The sequence below is a fragment of the Callospermophilus lateralis genome, chromosome X, assembly GCF_048772815.1.
Source record: "Callospermophilus lateralis isolate mCalLat2 chromosome X, mCalLat2.hap1, whole genome shotgun sequence".
NCBI classification, from domain to species: Eukaryota; Metazoa; Chordata; class Mammalia; order Rodentia; family Sciuridae; genus Callospermophilus; species Callospermophilus lateralis.
This window is the reverse complement of record NC_135325.1, coordinates 20,450,905-20,466,502: the sequence shown is the minus strand read 5'-3', so window position 1 is coordinate 20,466,502 and position 15,598 is coordinate 20,450,905. Positions and strand designations below refer to the sequence as shown.

The 15,598-nt window shown below is 30.7% G+C and overlaps 1 protein-coding gene across 3 annotated transcripts in view; it reads left to right on the top strand.

Moving 5' to 3' along the window:
• Dmd (dystrophin) overlaps nt 1–15,598 on the top strand; it is a 2,011,337-nt gene that overhangs the window by 160,968 nt on the left and 1,834,771 nt on the right. For all 3 annotated transcript variants that reach the window (XM_077107047.1, XM_077107046.1, XM_077107045.1), the window contains exon 2: nt 9,509–9,570. In XM_077107047.1, the coding sequence (XP_076963162.1) occupies nt 9,509–9,570 (62 nt within the window). The remainder of the gene's footprint in view (nt 1–9,508; nt 9,571–15,598) is intronic.

The window sequence follows — 15,598 nt, the reverse complement described above, 5'->3', positions numbered from 1 at the left end:
CAGCTAAAGGTGTAACTTTTTCTGTACCACAATTCTGTACCATTGTTTATTATTCCTGTGATGCAGATGGAGACAATGTGACCCACAGCAGTTAAGTAACTTACCCAGGGTCACAGAGCTAATAAAAAAATGAGCTGAGATTTGAGTTCTTGCTATTTAATTCTGGAAATAATATATTCAACCACTGGCTTATATCGTAATTTTAATGGAACAATAATGGACCATTTGTGCCATCTATCATGTGACATTTGATATTTTCAACTTATACTACCTAGTAGCTGTTCTTGGAGTTCCAATCTCTCTTCCATTCTAGTATGATTCTCTATTTTTTTGTTATTACATCCTATTTCATGACAACCTCTACAAAAATACATAAAATATTTCTATAGGTCTTATATTGTTTTCTCTATGTAGCATTGTCATTTTTATAAATATGCAAATGTGTGACTATATCAAGTCCTCGCCATAAATTTTATTTTCTAATATAGCGTAAACTATATGATTAACTAGCATGAAATGGGAGGAAACTTTTATTCAGTACATGCTGACAGAGCTTTCCAAATTATTTCCTTGGGTCCTTCAACTCCCTACAATAAAAAGCAGTTGACCTACATGAGAAAGAGGCATGATTGTGGTGGAAACAAAGGGTCAGACAGGTCATCCATAACATTTTACATTGTGTTAAAAACCATGACAGTCATGAAAGACAGAATAAAGGCCAATTTTATCATTGCAGAATGTGATTCACACAGACAAATCAAGGGAAATTGTTTGAAAGAAATAGTCTCTACCTCAATTTTTCATTTCTTATAAGAATTAAAATAGAAATATGTCAGTCCTAAGCCTAGATTTAAAAAAATACTTCATATTTATTATTTTTCTTTAATTCAAGCAAAAATAACAAGTAAATTTGCATCATAAGAGGTTAAACATAATGACACTGACAAGGCTAGATTTTGAAGAATATACTGAAAAGTAATTTCATATCTAGTGAGTGCTTAATGTGCTTAGTTACAGAACTTCTGAATTAATCATCAATTTGTTTTTCTAAGTGAGTAGTTTGGCATTGGCCTAGGAATTAGTAGATCTATGATTTAATTTCATTATTAATTAATCATTTGATTCTTTCACTATACCCTTGTTAAGGACACATTTCTGCTTGAATATACCATGGTAGATGATAGAAATTCCAAAGACATTATAGTCTTTCCATCTAGGGGGTTGTATTTAAGGGGGGAATTGAAGAGAGTAAAGTATTTGAGCATGTGTCTGTGTACACATCTAATACAGTTAAAATATTTGTGTGTATAATTAAATATTTTTTGTAAAACATATGTAGTGTACTCAGTTAGCAAAATGCTAATGTTTATACATATGTCAGAGAAATTGACTGATTAACTATATCAGGAAAAAGTGTGTTGTGAAAATGCTTACATTTGAACTAAATCTTATGAGTGAAAATTTTCAAGTTATATTCTAGGGACTGTGTGAACAAAAGACTAAGACAAGAAAGTATATGATTTATTCATGGAGAAATTTGGATTGTGTAGCTTGAGTCGATCTGGCAGATACGTGTTAAGTGAAGGGGTATGTGTGACTGCCAACAGGCTTGATGGATAATAAGTTTAGAATATTATGTTGGAGTCAAATTGTGAAGGCCCTTACATTGCCATTCTAAATACTCTGCCTTCAGCCTCAGGTTAAGTATTCCTCAAACTTGCATAATGACTCAAGAGTTACTTATTTGGTAGGTAAATGGATACTAATGCCACCAATTGACAGGAGGAGAAGTGTAGGTGAATTTATTAGGAAAGATGAATGATATTCTTAAGGTACTGGCAGTACATCTAGGTGGAAAAGTTAACTAAAACCAACCACATCAGCTTGAAGCTCATGACATTATGGAAGTTTAAAAAGGTAGATGTAGATATCATTAATCATCAGTATCAGTATACAAAGATTTTTTGTGGTGAAGTTTGGAGGTCACATTGCTTAGGAAGAATAAATCAAGTAGACCAAGAAAAGGAGACGAAGGATAGATAAGCCCTGGGTGGAATGCCAATGTTTCCAGGGTGAAGGGCAACTCAGTGAAAAAGATTAGGGAGAAGCCCTTGTGTTTGAAAGAGAGCCAAGAGACAGCGATTATTTTGAATTAGAAAGCTATGTACTTATCTTAATAGCATCAGTCACTATGGAGATTTCAGTTACTATGTGCCTATTGACTGGCGTCTCCAAAATCTTTATTTTCAAGTCACATTTGTCTCTTGAGCTTCAGGTTGCTATAGCCAACAGCCTTATGTACCTATCCTTTTATGTATCAAAGCTTAATATTTCCCAATGTCTCTCATGCCTTCCTTACACACACAGAACCAGGTCCTCTTCTTTCTGGGTTCTCTAGACTCCCATCTGAGTAATATCACTGATTGCTCCAATCCCAACTCCCCTCTAATTATTAACTAGCTCTTATCAATGAAACCTATTAAATACACTTTGTAAGCATCTCCATCTCTCCAGCTCTGCTGCAATTCAGTAGTACAGGCCATCATCATTTCTCATAGAGATCATAGGTATAACCAGCTAACAGGTCTTACCTCTTCCAAAATGTTCTCCACTCCACACTGAGAAATCTATTTCTCAAATTCAAACTAAACACTCCCCATTACTCAATTTTTTCTTTGATTTCTAACTACCCTCTGCCTAAATGTAAAGACCCATCATAATTTGTTTGATGATTATTTCACTTGTTTTCCAGACTTATCTTTGCCACTTTTATACTTCTTCTTCTCTTGTGATGTGTACGAACTACTCACTATCTTTCTCTCACATCCTGAGAGTTCTGCCTGATCTTTTCATTTTCTGAAGTTTTCTTTTCTGCCCTCTCTGCTCTTAATTAACTTTCAGAACTCAGATGAGTTGTCACTTCATCAAGGAATACTGGATTTTTCAAGTTCATTCTCTTAATATATGCTTTTGAAAAGAGTGCTGTACTTTTTTTTAAATCAGGGAACTCATTAGTATGTCTGAATTCACATATATATTCTTTTTGTGTCTTTTTTTCTCATTAAGCTATAACAACAAATGGGTAGATACATTATCTTTTTCAGAGTTGTATTTATACCACTAGTAGGTAGGTGTCAGTATATATTTGTTGCTGGACTTAATATCACTTACAGATGAAATGTTACATATTTGTTTCCTGTCACTGTTGTAAATTTTATCACAAAGTTAGCAGCTTAAAACACCATGAATTTACCATGAAACAGTTGTGCAGGCCAGAAACTCAAAATGGGCCTCACTGGGCTAAATTCAAGGTGCCCATGGGATTGTGTGCCTTTTCAAGACTCCAGGAGACAATCTACTCCATTGTTATTTCCATTTTCTAGAGACTACCCACATTCATTGTCTCATAGCATTTTCTCTACATCTTCAAAACCAGTAAGTCCTTCTCAAGCTTCTATCTTTGGTTCTCGCTCTCATACCACTGTGTTTTCCTTTTAAGTCCCTTGTGATTATACTGAACCCACCTGGATAATTCAGAATAATCTCCCTATCAAGAGTAAGCTGATTAGCAAGTATAATTTCATCTGTAACCATAATTCTCCATTGACATATAACATAATTTCTTCACAGATGTCAGGGATTAGGACATTGACATCTTTGGAGGACCATCATTCTGTTTAATAGGGTAATAGAATTTATATCTGCAGAGAAGAAAAATGAGAGGAGGAGTGAAAAATAAATCTGAGTTTCATTACCTTAAAACACTTTTATTGAGCATTACTATATAACATATTCTATGCTAAGTGCTAGGAATATAGTTCTGATCCAGATAGTCACTATCTTGGAAATGAGAAAGGATATATATATTGCTATTAAAAACAACTTTTATAAGATAATGAGCATTGGAAACTGCATTGCATTGATTGCAGAGTGAATGGGAAATGAGACCTCTTTGACACTAACTGTTTTTCAGTTCTTTGTGTGGATGTTTAATTATTTTAGACCTCCTCATTATAAACTGACCACTACAGTCACCTTAGGCCCTAGAAATCTAAAATCCTCTGATCAAAAGCTATTACTCAGATTTAATGGAAAGCATTTTTCATGCCATTTTTTCCTTCTAACCTCCTCCACTCTGCATTGCCATTTTGTAGCATTAATAGCATGGTAAATCCATTTTCTAAATATGTCCTGAGTTTGGAGGCTTTCCCTCATAATGCTCCTAAGTATCACATAACCTTATCTAATGTTTACCATTAATCTTCCATATTCCTCATTTCCTTTTTTCTCAGTTTTTTGTAGAAGCAGAGAATAGACTGACCCTAATAGTTCTTGCCTATTACTTCATAGTCTTTTCTCTTAAAGAGAAATTAACTCATATCCCTTTGTGTTCCTTCCCTATGTGTATTTCTAAACTTTTGTCAATTTTAATATTTCCTTCTATGCCTACATTTTTACTTTCTCTCTCATATAAGGGATAAGAATCTCAAAAACATATTAACTAACAAAAAATACCATTAACAATGTTTTTTGGGTACAGAGAATGGCCAACTGCTCAGTATAATAAAGATAATAATTGGTGTCCAATGAACTGGTTTTTTTTTTTTTATTTCCAGTTTTCTCCTATACAGTCTTACCTGATAGCAGACAAAGGGAAGGGGTCCTGTCGTGCAGACTCTCCAGCATCTCACTCCCAGCTCCCTTTGCAATTTCATCATGTGTCACTTTCCTGCTCATGTTTCAGAGTGCAGACAAATGGAACTACATTTAATGAAGAACATGCAATGCACTTTTGATGTCTTCATGTTCTGCTTTTACCTTTACTTCCTGCTCAGCAAGATTCATCTTCTCTTTCCAAACTTTTTCCCTCTTAACTTTCACTCTTTCATCCCTACTCAACTTTGCCATCACTTTTAAAATATCTTCCCTAACACCCATGCAGCAGCATATCCCTTTCTCTGTGCTCCTGTGAATATATGTACCCTTTCTTATACAAAATGTTTCATGTTTATCTATAATATGTCTGTTTACTATTATGCTAAGAACTTTGGCAAAGACTGAGCCTCTTACATTTCCAGTAACTAGTGTAATAACCAGCATGTAATAAGCATTATGTGTAAAAAAAGTGTCTATAAATAATTGCATGAATGATTCTGCTGTATCCTAGCAAGAGTTCTGTCACTTAAAAAGTAATTAATATCCACATTTTACAGATAAAGAGACTGAGGCCTGGCAATTTTGAGGCCATAATTCTATGAAGTCCTGCATTGGGACTGGAAACCACCACTTCCCATGATTCAATGTTCTCTCAGTTTGCCTGGTATCATTTTTCTGCAGTAACTTGTTTTTGTGAATCATGAGTATCACAACTTAATATATCCCAAATTTATATTCCTGAGGGTCTCAGGGATATAAAAGTTAATAACAGGGTGAAGGGTCAATTCACTAATCTTAGAAACTATGGAGAGCCAGATATATTGAATAAAAAATAACTTTATTAGAAGGAGTTAATTAATTCTAAGAAGAAATACAAATTTTATGTCATGGTAGAAAGCTAATTTATATGGAGTTCCCCACAGAGAGAATAAAATAAAATGTTGGTCACTTTATGCAATTTATGAAGTAGTAGTTCTTTACTCCTTTATATCTCCAGGGAACAGTTTTCAAGTAAATTTTCTAAGAGAGATTTTCTTCCTTGCTTCTCACATTAATATCCCCATGCATATTTTATTAGTAAAAGAAAATCAGTTATAAACAAACCCTAGAGAAAATGAAAAGGACTGTTATACTTGAAATGAGTGAACAAAAACATGTAGATAATGACTTCCTAGTAAAACAGATTTCATTTTATTCTTTTCTCCTTGACTGTGTCTACAAAAATATCCATCTTGTTAAAGCATCAAAATAGTCTCTGTCATGATTTATATATGTGTGATGTATATATATATTGGCTTTAGATTAACTGTAGGTATGTGATTGACCATGCATAATTTAACTACTTTAAAGCACTATGAGAAATAATGTATAAATTAAAATATATAAAAGTCAAAATAATAAAGTGAAATAAAAATTAAAAGGAATATGTCCACTTGGGAAAAAATTTATTAACTAAGAGTAAGTAGCTTAATTTGCAAATAGAGATCCTTAAGTTTCATACTAATAGGAATCTTTAGCATAGTAGTCAATCAGCTTCAGAAAACTGTATGCAAATATGTCTCTGAAGACATGTTTTTGATAGAAAACATTCATTACATTTATTAGATAATAAAATGGAGTCCATGACTTAATATGTTTAAGAACTATCGATATGTTATCTCATTCCAATTTATTTGAAACTATCTAGTGCTCAATAAATACATGTTCAGAGGATATAAGTTAGCATTTTAGCAAAAGGAGAAACATGCAGAATTAATAAATGCATGAAACATGTCCTACTTCATTATTAATTAAAGCAATTTATATTAAAGCAAACATCAAGTATCTTCTTACATCTAACAAAGCAGTAATTGCTTAAAAAACAAAACCAATGGGACTCCTAACAGCACTGAAATTATAATGCAGAAACTCTTAAATTTATTTTTCTCGTACCAGTTAGTATGGGAAAGTAACACGACAATATTTAGCAAAACCCACAGAAGATTAGAATAGAATAGTGGTTGCCAGAGACTGGGGAATGAAGAAAGGATGGAAAGAATATGGAAAGGTTGATCAATGGGTACTAAGTTATAGTAAGATAAAAGCAAGAATTTCTGGTGTGCTATTGCACAGGGTGATCATTGATAGCAATGATGTACTATACACTTACAAAAGCAAGAAATAGTTTTTAAAAGTTGTCAATATAAAGAAATGATAAATATTTGAGGAGATAGATATGTTTACTCTGATTTTGATATTATAAGATGTATATATTTATTCAAACTTCACATGGTGTCTCTTTAAATGATTTTTATGTTTTTATGTATTAGTTAAAATAAATTTAATAAATGTCTAAGATTTTTTCTATTTAGTTACATATGACAAAAAACACTAAATACCAGTTAGTAAATGTAAAAGCATTATTATTTAACATTTTTTTAAAAAAATATTTGTTTAGTTGTAGTTGGACACAATGCCTTTATTTTATTTATTTTTATATGGTGCTGAGGATTGAACCCAATGCCTCGCATGTACTAGACAAGTGCTCTACCTCTGAGCCACAACCCCAGCCTCTATTATTTAAGGTATTAACAACCAAATCATCCAGCATCCTGAGGAAATCAATTCTTCAAGTGAATAACAATTATTACAATTTATAAAATGTTTAACATTTATGATATATAAAATGTATTCATATAATAAATTCATATAGACATACAATTTGTGCATTATGAAATTCTAGATTCTATTCACATAGATTACAACAATCATGGGACCCCCGTGTTGGTCTAAATAGAGGATTCAAATTAATGGTTAATTTGAATTTGTTAATATGTTTACCTTTTGTTACTTGGAGATTATCTTATGGCATTCTATATCTTATAATATTCCACTATATGCAATTATAATGTTAATGAGAGATAGCTAATAAATGTGGAAATCAAAGACTTTGATTCACATAATCTACATAAAGTTTATTTCTGTTACCTCTTAGGTTAGTTTGTTCTGACTTCACATATCTCTAATGTATAAAATAGTTTTATAGGAAATTACATATGAAATAATTGAGATGATATTTTAAGACATCTTAATGAAATAAGGTACTAGTAATTATTATACATTTTATAATAATGATAAAATTTAGTATAATAACATTTTTCAAGTTAGAGAAAATGTTACCATATAAGATAAAACATATGCTTCATTGAAGTCATATTTTTCTTGTATTAAATGCACTAGAGGTAAGAGATGACATCTAGTGAAGATGTTTATATGTTGAACCTCATATTTAATGTTATTTCACACTAGACATATAGCATTGTTTATATAATGTAAACGTTTCCATGCTGCCTTCAAGGCCTTTGTGCATTTAATTAACAAGAATAAAAATAGTATTCATTTTTCACTTTTAAGTGTTTCAGTTTTAATTAATAGTATGTATTTTATATTGAATTTATGGTAATAAAAAGATCCCAAAGGGCAATAATTAGGTCCAAAAACTATTACTATCTATTTTTATTATTCATACTTGTCTACAAAGGAAAGACTTTCATATTATATACATGATTAGTCCTATACCATATCAATAATGCTAATATTAACTACATACATAGTAGGTTGTAGGAATCACACAAATTAATAAGAAGAAGGGATTTTGTGAAAATAAATAAAATTTTCTGCATTTAAAATATATCACCCACTACCATTTCACATATTGGTTTAAAACATCTATGAATGAATTATATTATGATTTAAAGATAAACATATTATTAGTATTCATACATTTATTATGGGAAATATATTCCTTACTATGTCATCTGTTTTCAAGAAAAGTAATGGAGATTTACTACTAAAAAAAATTTTGAGAGCAAATAAGATTATTTTTTCAGGGCATTTCAGTTATGGTTATTTTGATGCAAGTAAATAAAATATGAAATTCCAAAATCTTAAATATCTCACAAATGTACTCATTTAGTAAATATTAACTAAGATGATCACATTTAGAGTAATTCAAAGATAGGCTTTGACTTTGAAAAAGCATTTCAATAAATCAAGATGGATGTTTTTTCTGTCCATTTTACTCAGTACTAATTTCCAGCTTAGGTAAAGGAGATAATTTTTAGAAGCATGAATACTGTAAAGCTGCTTCTTAATAATTTTTTACCCTAATCCTTTGGCATAATTCCTTGGAGATTTTTCTTTTGAGTATTTATATGTAAGCCATGAAGAGTATCATTTGCATTTTTATTTGAAATTTCCTGACTTTTAGATGAAAAGAGGTACTAGAAATCTTGGACTTCAAGGATCTCCCCTCCCTTAAAGCATTTACATATTTATCAAACATATTTTCTGAGCTCTTAATTTGGGCAGACAATGTGCTAGGTTCTGGGGTGCAAAGATAACTAAGCCATGCTTCTGATCATTAGAAATCCTCTCCTATAAGGAGATCAAGCCCATGTTAGAGTATGTAGGTGTTGCAAAAGAGGGAGTAATTATTTCTACATGGATGGGAGATATTATAGGGAAAAGATCAGGAATAGTTTTACTGAAGAAATGACAGCTAGTAGTTTCTTTTAATTATACTAGAGTAAGCTAAACATTATAGCAAAATAAATACCTCTCCACTTATTTCCACTATTTTTCTACAATGTCTTTGTATGATATTTGAATAACTATTATCCTAACCATATCAATTATTTTTCAAATATAATTTTAGATTGGATGCCTAATACAAAAATCACTTATGTTTGATATAATTTATTAATGAACTTAATACTAAATAAAATGATATTAGTAGATAATAATTGATACTTATTTTGGTTGTAAAATAAGAACTATATTTAAACTCTGTCTTTACTATTTTACATTGTAGATGAAAGAGAAGATGTTCAAAAGAAAACATTCACAAAATGGATAAATGCACAATTTTCTAAGGTAAGCATATTTGTTAATTCTCTTTTAAGATACAAGTGGTGGAATTTTCAAAATGGATTATATACCTGTGAATTTTAAATCTTCATATTTTCCTCATAGTGTTGTTTATGTTTTAGCTGTGTAAAACTGCAAATATTACATTTAATCTTAATTAATAAATAGGATGATATATGGCAAAGAGATTAATTAATTTTACAAAAATGCAACTTTGATTCTTGTCATTAATGTGTGTTTCTTTAATGACATGAGAGTCGTCAGAGGTTTGTAATAGCAATTTTCCTTCAAGTGGCTATTATATGTCATAAATTAGAAAAAGATACATGGAACTTTTATAATTATGAAAATTACCATGTTTTGTCCTTCTGTATCTTTACCAAGTTCAAGCAAAATTAATACAACTATGTTGTGTCCATTTGGTCACTATAACTTCCAATAATTTAAAATGAAAAATCATCTTTCTTCTCTCCATATATTAATTTATACTCTTAATATTTACATTGCAACCAAACTCACAATCAATAGCACAACTATAGATAATTATATATGGACACAGAGTAAAATATTCTTATCTTGAAAATTAGCATTTGGAATGCAATAGATAAAGGTTGTTTGAATTTCAAGGTTAGAAAAACTTGGAATTATATTTAATCACACTAGATTTGAGCAAGTAAATCAAATGTTTTGTGAATCAGTTTTCTTATTTTTTCATCATATCTGTATGTATGCATTATTGAGTATCTACTCGATAAACCCAACATAGACATTGGGAATATACTGCTAATAATGTTTTATTCCTACATCCAAGACTTTCAAGTGACAATATGCAAAATTGATACTTTGCATATCGTTGTAAGGATTTAACAATTCATTTGAGGTGAAAATTTCTAGCACAATGCCAGGCATTCTTAATATATATGAATTATTCTCTCTGTAGGTATTTAAAGTCTTCAACTTTTTCTGAACTGAGATACACATAATAAACAAAGGATAAAATGTAAAAATACAGCAGAGTAAAAAATGAAAAATAGACCCAAATATTTGGGATAGGAATTCATAATCCTCAGAATATTACCAAGTTGGATATATGTAGTTATTTAGTGTATCTACTGGCTTCATTAAAATTTTCTTAATTTTTGGATTTTGAAAGACAATCAATATAAACTTTCAAACAATATACAGAAACCAGAATTATAAAAATATTTTCTGAAGTAATAAGTATCACAATACTTTAAAACTTTTAATTAAACCAATGAGTCATTTTATAAGGTATATAAACATGACAAAGACAAATACTCTGTATTCTAATTTTCACAAATCTAAATACGTCTTCACTCTCTATACATTGATAGCCTCAAGTATCATTTATCATAACTCACTTGCTCATATACAAACCAAATCTTGATATTTTATCTTCTATGAATACATTTTGGTACTACCCTAGAGCAATTAGATATATTATTTTCTGCCTTTATGAGTGTCCATATTTTAAAAACTGTGGAATAATCACATATATGAGTTCATTAAATGCCCTTTCCCAATATTTTCATCCTCTAGTTTATCTTCCACTTATTTTATTTATTTTTATAAGTATTTTCCTTAAACCTGTTATAATTAGATCACAAGACTCATCATTTTTTCAGATATAGAATTTCTAGTCTCAGGCATATCCTCCAAATCAGAAATAAATGTAAATGTTTATAGATATAGAAGAGAAAATTTATTTAGAGGAGATATATATATATATATATATATATATATATATATATATATATATATATACTTTTAATTTTGAGGGCTTTAAAAGTGTCTTTTTTATATGACCTTGTTTTTCTGTCCAAACTTCAGATAGGTGACCATATTACTTATGAAGAAAAGAGGGATTAAAGGAAAACAGTTTATTCTGTTTAAAACAGTTGGTGATCCAAAAATTAAACCTAATTGTGAAATAAATAATTTGATTCTTTACTGTGTAACTGCGTAGCTTTCGGCAGAATTCTGAGCATGTAGGATAGGCATAATTAGTTGAAGTTGAATCTTCAGATCTCATGGTCTGTACATTGTCATTTGGGAGATGCTGACCAGTTGCTTAATGGAGTAGAACTTAGTAGGCTGTGTGTGGGTGATCTGAGCCAGCAGTACTCTGAGCTAAAAGGAATCTGGAAACCTTTATGAAGAAAGGTCTAAACTGTGAACTCATGAATGGAAGCAATATATGCTTTATTTTATTTTTATTGGTTCTTTTAATTTATATATAGCATTAGAATTCATTTTGACATACTTACAAAAGCATGGAATGTCATGGGCTCTAATTCATTCCCCAGTACTTCCCCTTTCTTTCTCCTCCCCATCCTCTTATTTCCTTCTGTCTATTCTACAGATCTTTCTGTCATTTACTTTCATATTTTTAAAAAACTTAGTGTCTTGTGGATGTACATGATGGTGAGATTCACTGTGGTATATTTATATATGTACATAGGAAAGTTAGGTTACCCCAATATTTATTAAACCAGGGCACACAATGAATGTAATAAATATACTTGGTCAATAGTAAAGATAATTAACTCGATGATAAGTTAAAACAAGGAAAAATTCTGAATGGAAACAATGTATTAAAGAAGCTTTAAAAGAGAGGAAAAAGCAACAAAAAATTATATGTCAGTATGGCAAATTACATGCACATATATTATAGTACAAATGAATATGAGTTCAAAGGTTTATCAGTGGAGTGTACACACATTTATATAATATTTGTAAATTATAGAGATATATCAAAGGAACTCCTTGTTATTTTGTAAAGCCACAGAAAGGGTGTTTTAAAGAAATAAATTTGATTAAATATATCCTTATTATTTTAGTGTGATTGGAAGCCAAATGTGTCTTTGCCGTAAATCCAGCTGACGTTTTACATTTTCAATTTAAAATAGACTCCATTTTTTCAAAATAAGTCTTCTATTAACCTCTGATTCCAAAAATTTCTACTAGAATGTGATTTATCATACCCTTTCTATAAAGATAAGCAAACAATATTTATCTCCACATAAACACAAAGCCATTTCTAGATAAGATTAATTCAGGGTAAATAGTCTTTCCATGTAATTTGTAGATATGTGACAATCCTCAATAAATGTTTAATATTTATTTATAATAAATAAAATATATATTATAAAAATCTTACTCATTCTCCAAGGCTTGTTAAGACAGTTTTGGAAATCATTACCAAAAATAATTTTGTCATAAAACTTGCTTGATGCTATATGAGAATAAAAGCGTTTATTGTAGGTCAATTGAAATATTCAGATAAACCATCTCCCAATGAGTTGTATTGTGATTTTGATCCTACACTGGTTTTAGTGATCATCACTACTTCCATAACTCCACTTTTCTGTCTGATTGTTCACAACTCAGTATGACGCTTTATATTTTACTTAAATGAAGTAAGAATGTGCAATTACTTTTATCAATGGCTTCACAATGTCCTATGATATGATAGGAAATTTGCTATAACATATAGGCATACATCAGAAAGCTAGAACTCACCTTCTTTCAGTTTATCAGCTTCTTTACACCACCCTGTACTTTAGGGGAAAACATAGCCACACTTTAATTCATTTTGGGAAAAAAAAGTTAAACATAAAATCAAATTTTTTGAGTCTTATTTTCCTTGTATATCCATGCTAACTTGTAATAAAAATTATATTAAAAGGGCATTATAAATAGTAAAACATAACCAAAAATATTGCCATTTTTGTCATTGTGGAAGATACGTACGTTCTGGATTGAAAGAATCTTACATTAATGCAATTTATCTACTGAAACTCTTCCTCTTATTCACTTCTGTTGTTTTCCATGATGTCATCTGGTCTTCTTGAGAACATAACAGTTAAGTGGTAATTACTGTATCCCTAACTCCATGATTTTGTGATGCTGTTGAAACAAGCATGAATTTTAATTCCATATCATAGTTTTAATGACTCATTTGGTACTTTAAATTTGATAACTCTCTTCCTACAACAACCAATACCCCCAGCAATCTGACTGTTGAAAAGTCAATCTCCATAATATTTTGTATTCTTCTCCTCCATGCTTACAATTCGCAATGGCCAAATAGTATACAAAATAGTGTAAAAGAGTATCTCAGTTATCAGTCTATTCTGGTTATTGCTAGTATGCTTAAGGGCCAAGTGGACATGTCTGTGTAAATTGCATCCGGTCTACATGCCATGCCTTATTTGGGAACAAAGCTGGCGGGGGTTGGGGGGGGGGGCAGTTGCCAGTGTTGGATAACTCTATCCTTGGTATCTGAACTCTACAGTCATTTAACAAGGATGTCTTATCAGAATGTCTGAAAGCTCTATGTGAGAATAGGGTGTTGAATTCAATATCATTTCATTCCCTATTTTTGAAGCTCATTAAATCTCTATGAAGTCTGACTAAACTTTCCCCCATATCCTTTCCATTTAGAACCTTGTATGAAACCTTATGCAGATTGAGCATATCTAATCCCAAAATCTAAAATTTGAAGTATTTTGAAATCTGAAACTTTTTGAGTACCTAAATGATACTTAAAATATTTTAAAGCATTTTAGATATTATATTTTGGGATTAGAAATGCCCAACTGGTAAATTATATGCAAATATTTCAAATGTGAGAATCTCTGAAGTTTGAAACATTTCTGGTTCCAATCATTTTGCATAAGGGAGACTCAACCTGTATCAACCAAGATTCTCAGAACAAAAATTTTGAATGGGTAATTTTCCTCTGGATGCCTGCTCATTTCATTCTTGAATGTGGTTTCAGCTACCTTCTTGGTTTGAAGCAGGAAGAATAGGACATTTATTTATGTTTTATTACCCTACTACATTTTCTATGCCAGTTCATGCCCTCAACACACACACACACATATACACACATAGAAAGAGTAAGTATGTTATACATTTAAAATGAGTTACAAATTTCCATTTTATAAAAGAAAAAAGCTGAGAGAGATATAATGGCAAAATATTATTTTAGTGAAAGAGGTACCAATCTATATGTATCTTTCCTTTGTATCAGTTCTAAGTTTACATTTAACTACTATACACGGTATCTCATTTAACAGAAGTAATAGAACTTCCATGGTACCATGGAAGGTCCACCATAGATCTAAATTGACATGTATGCCCTTGGTTTCCAGTTTCTTCCTAGTATGTAATATTCAGAAGAAATATACTTGAGGGAGAGAATGAAGGGCAATAAATTATGTATCTTGATGGTGATAAGCAGTCTATACATGGTTTTGGTAATGCTTGAATTTAGTACATTTGTTTTAGAGAGTTGCATATTGACACAGGAAAATATAGAAATCCTCATTTCAGAAACTGAGAATTCAAAAATGTTTATTCCTATATACCCTTATATTAATAATACTATTGAAAGTTATATATGATAGCTAGTTCTTTCAATGACCTCGTAAGATACTCAGAAAAGGTGAAATTAGAGTTTAGGTGTTCTCAAGGTACAAGGAAGAGGTGAAATTGGAACCTATGCAATAGATTTTAAGTACCATATTTCCTTGCCTGTTATTGTTGTGACCTCTATTTTACTTACCAAATTTCCTCTCTTGGGTCATATCACAAAATTGATAAGTTCTATGAGAAATGAAGAGGCGGTAGGGGGATATTGATAACTTGAAAACAGGAGGTACTGAGTGCTTGTAATAATAACAAATGATTTAATCTACTTTTGAATGTTAAATAACCCCAACATGCAACCATTGTTTAGGGAGATCTTTAGTTGATTATTTAGGAATTAATTCTAATACATTAAAATCAGTATTTTTTACATACTAGCTATTGGTAAATGAAGTAATCTAAACAGAATATTATTATTGTAAGTATTTCTTTTTATTTGCACTAAGTATAAAAATATTTTTGAGAGATAATTCGAATATTTATTTGAGATAACTATGAGAATTACAAAATATGGTTTACAGGTATGTGGACTCCCAAACATCTACATTAGATGTTTAGAAGACTTGTAGAATTATGC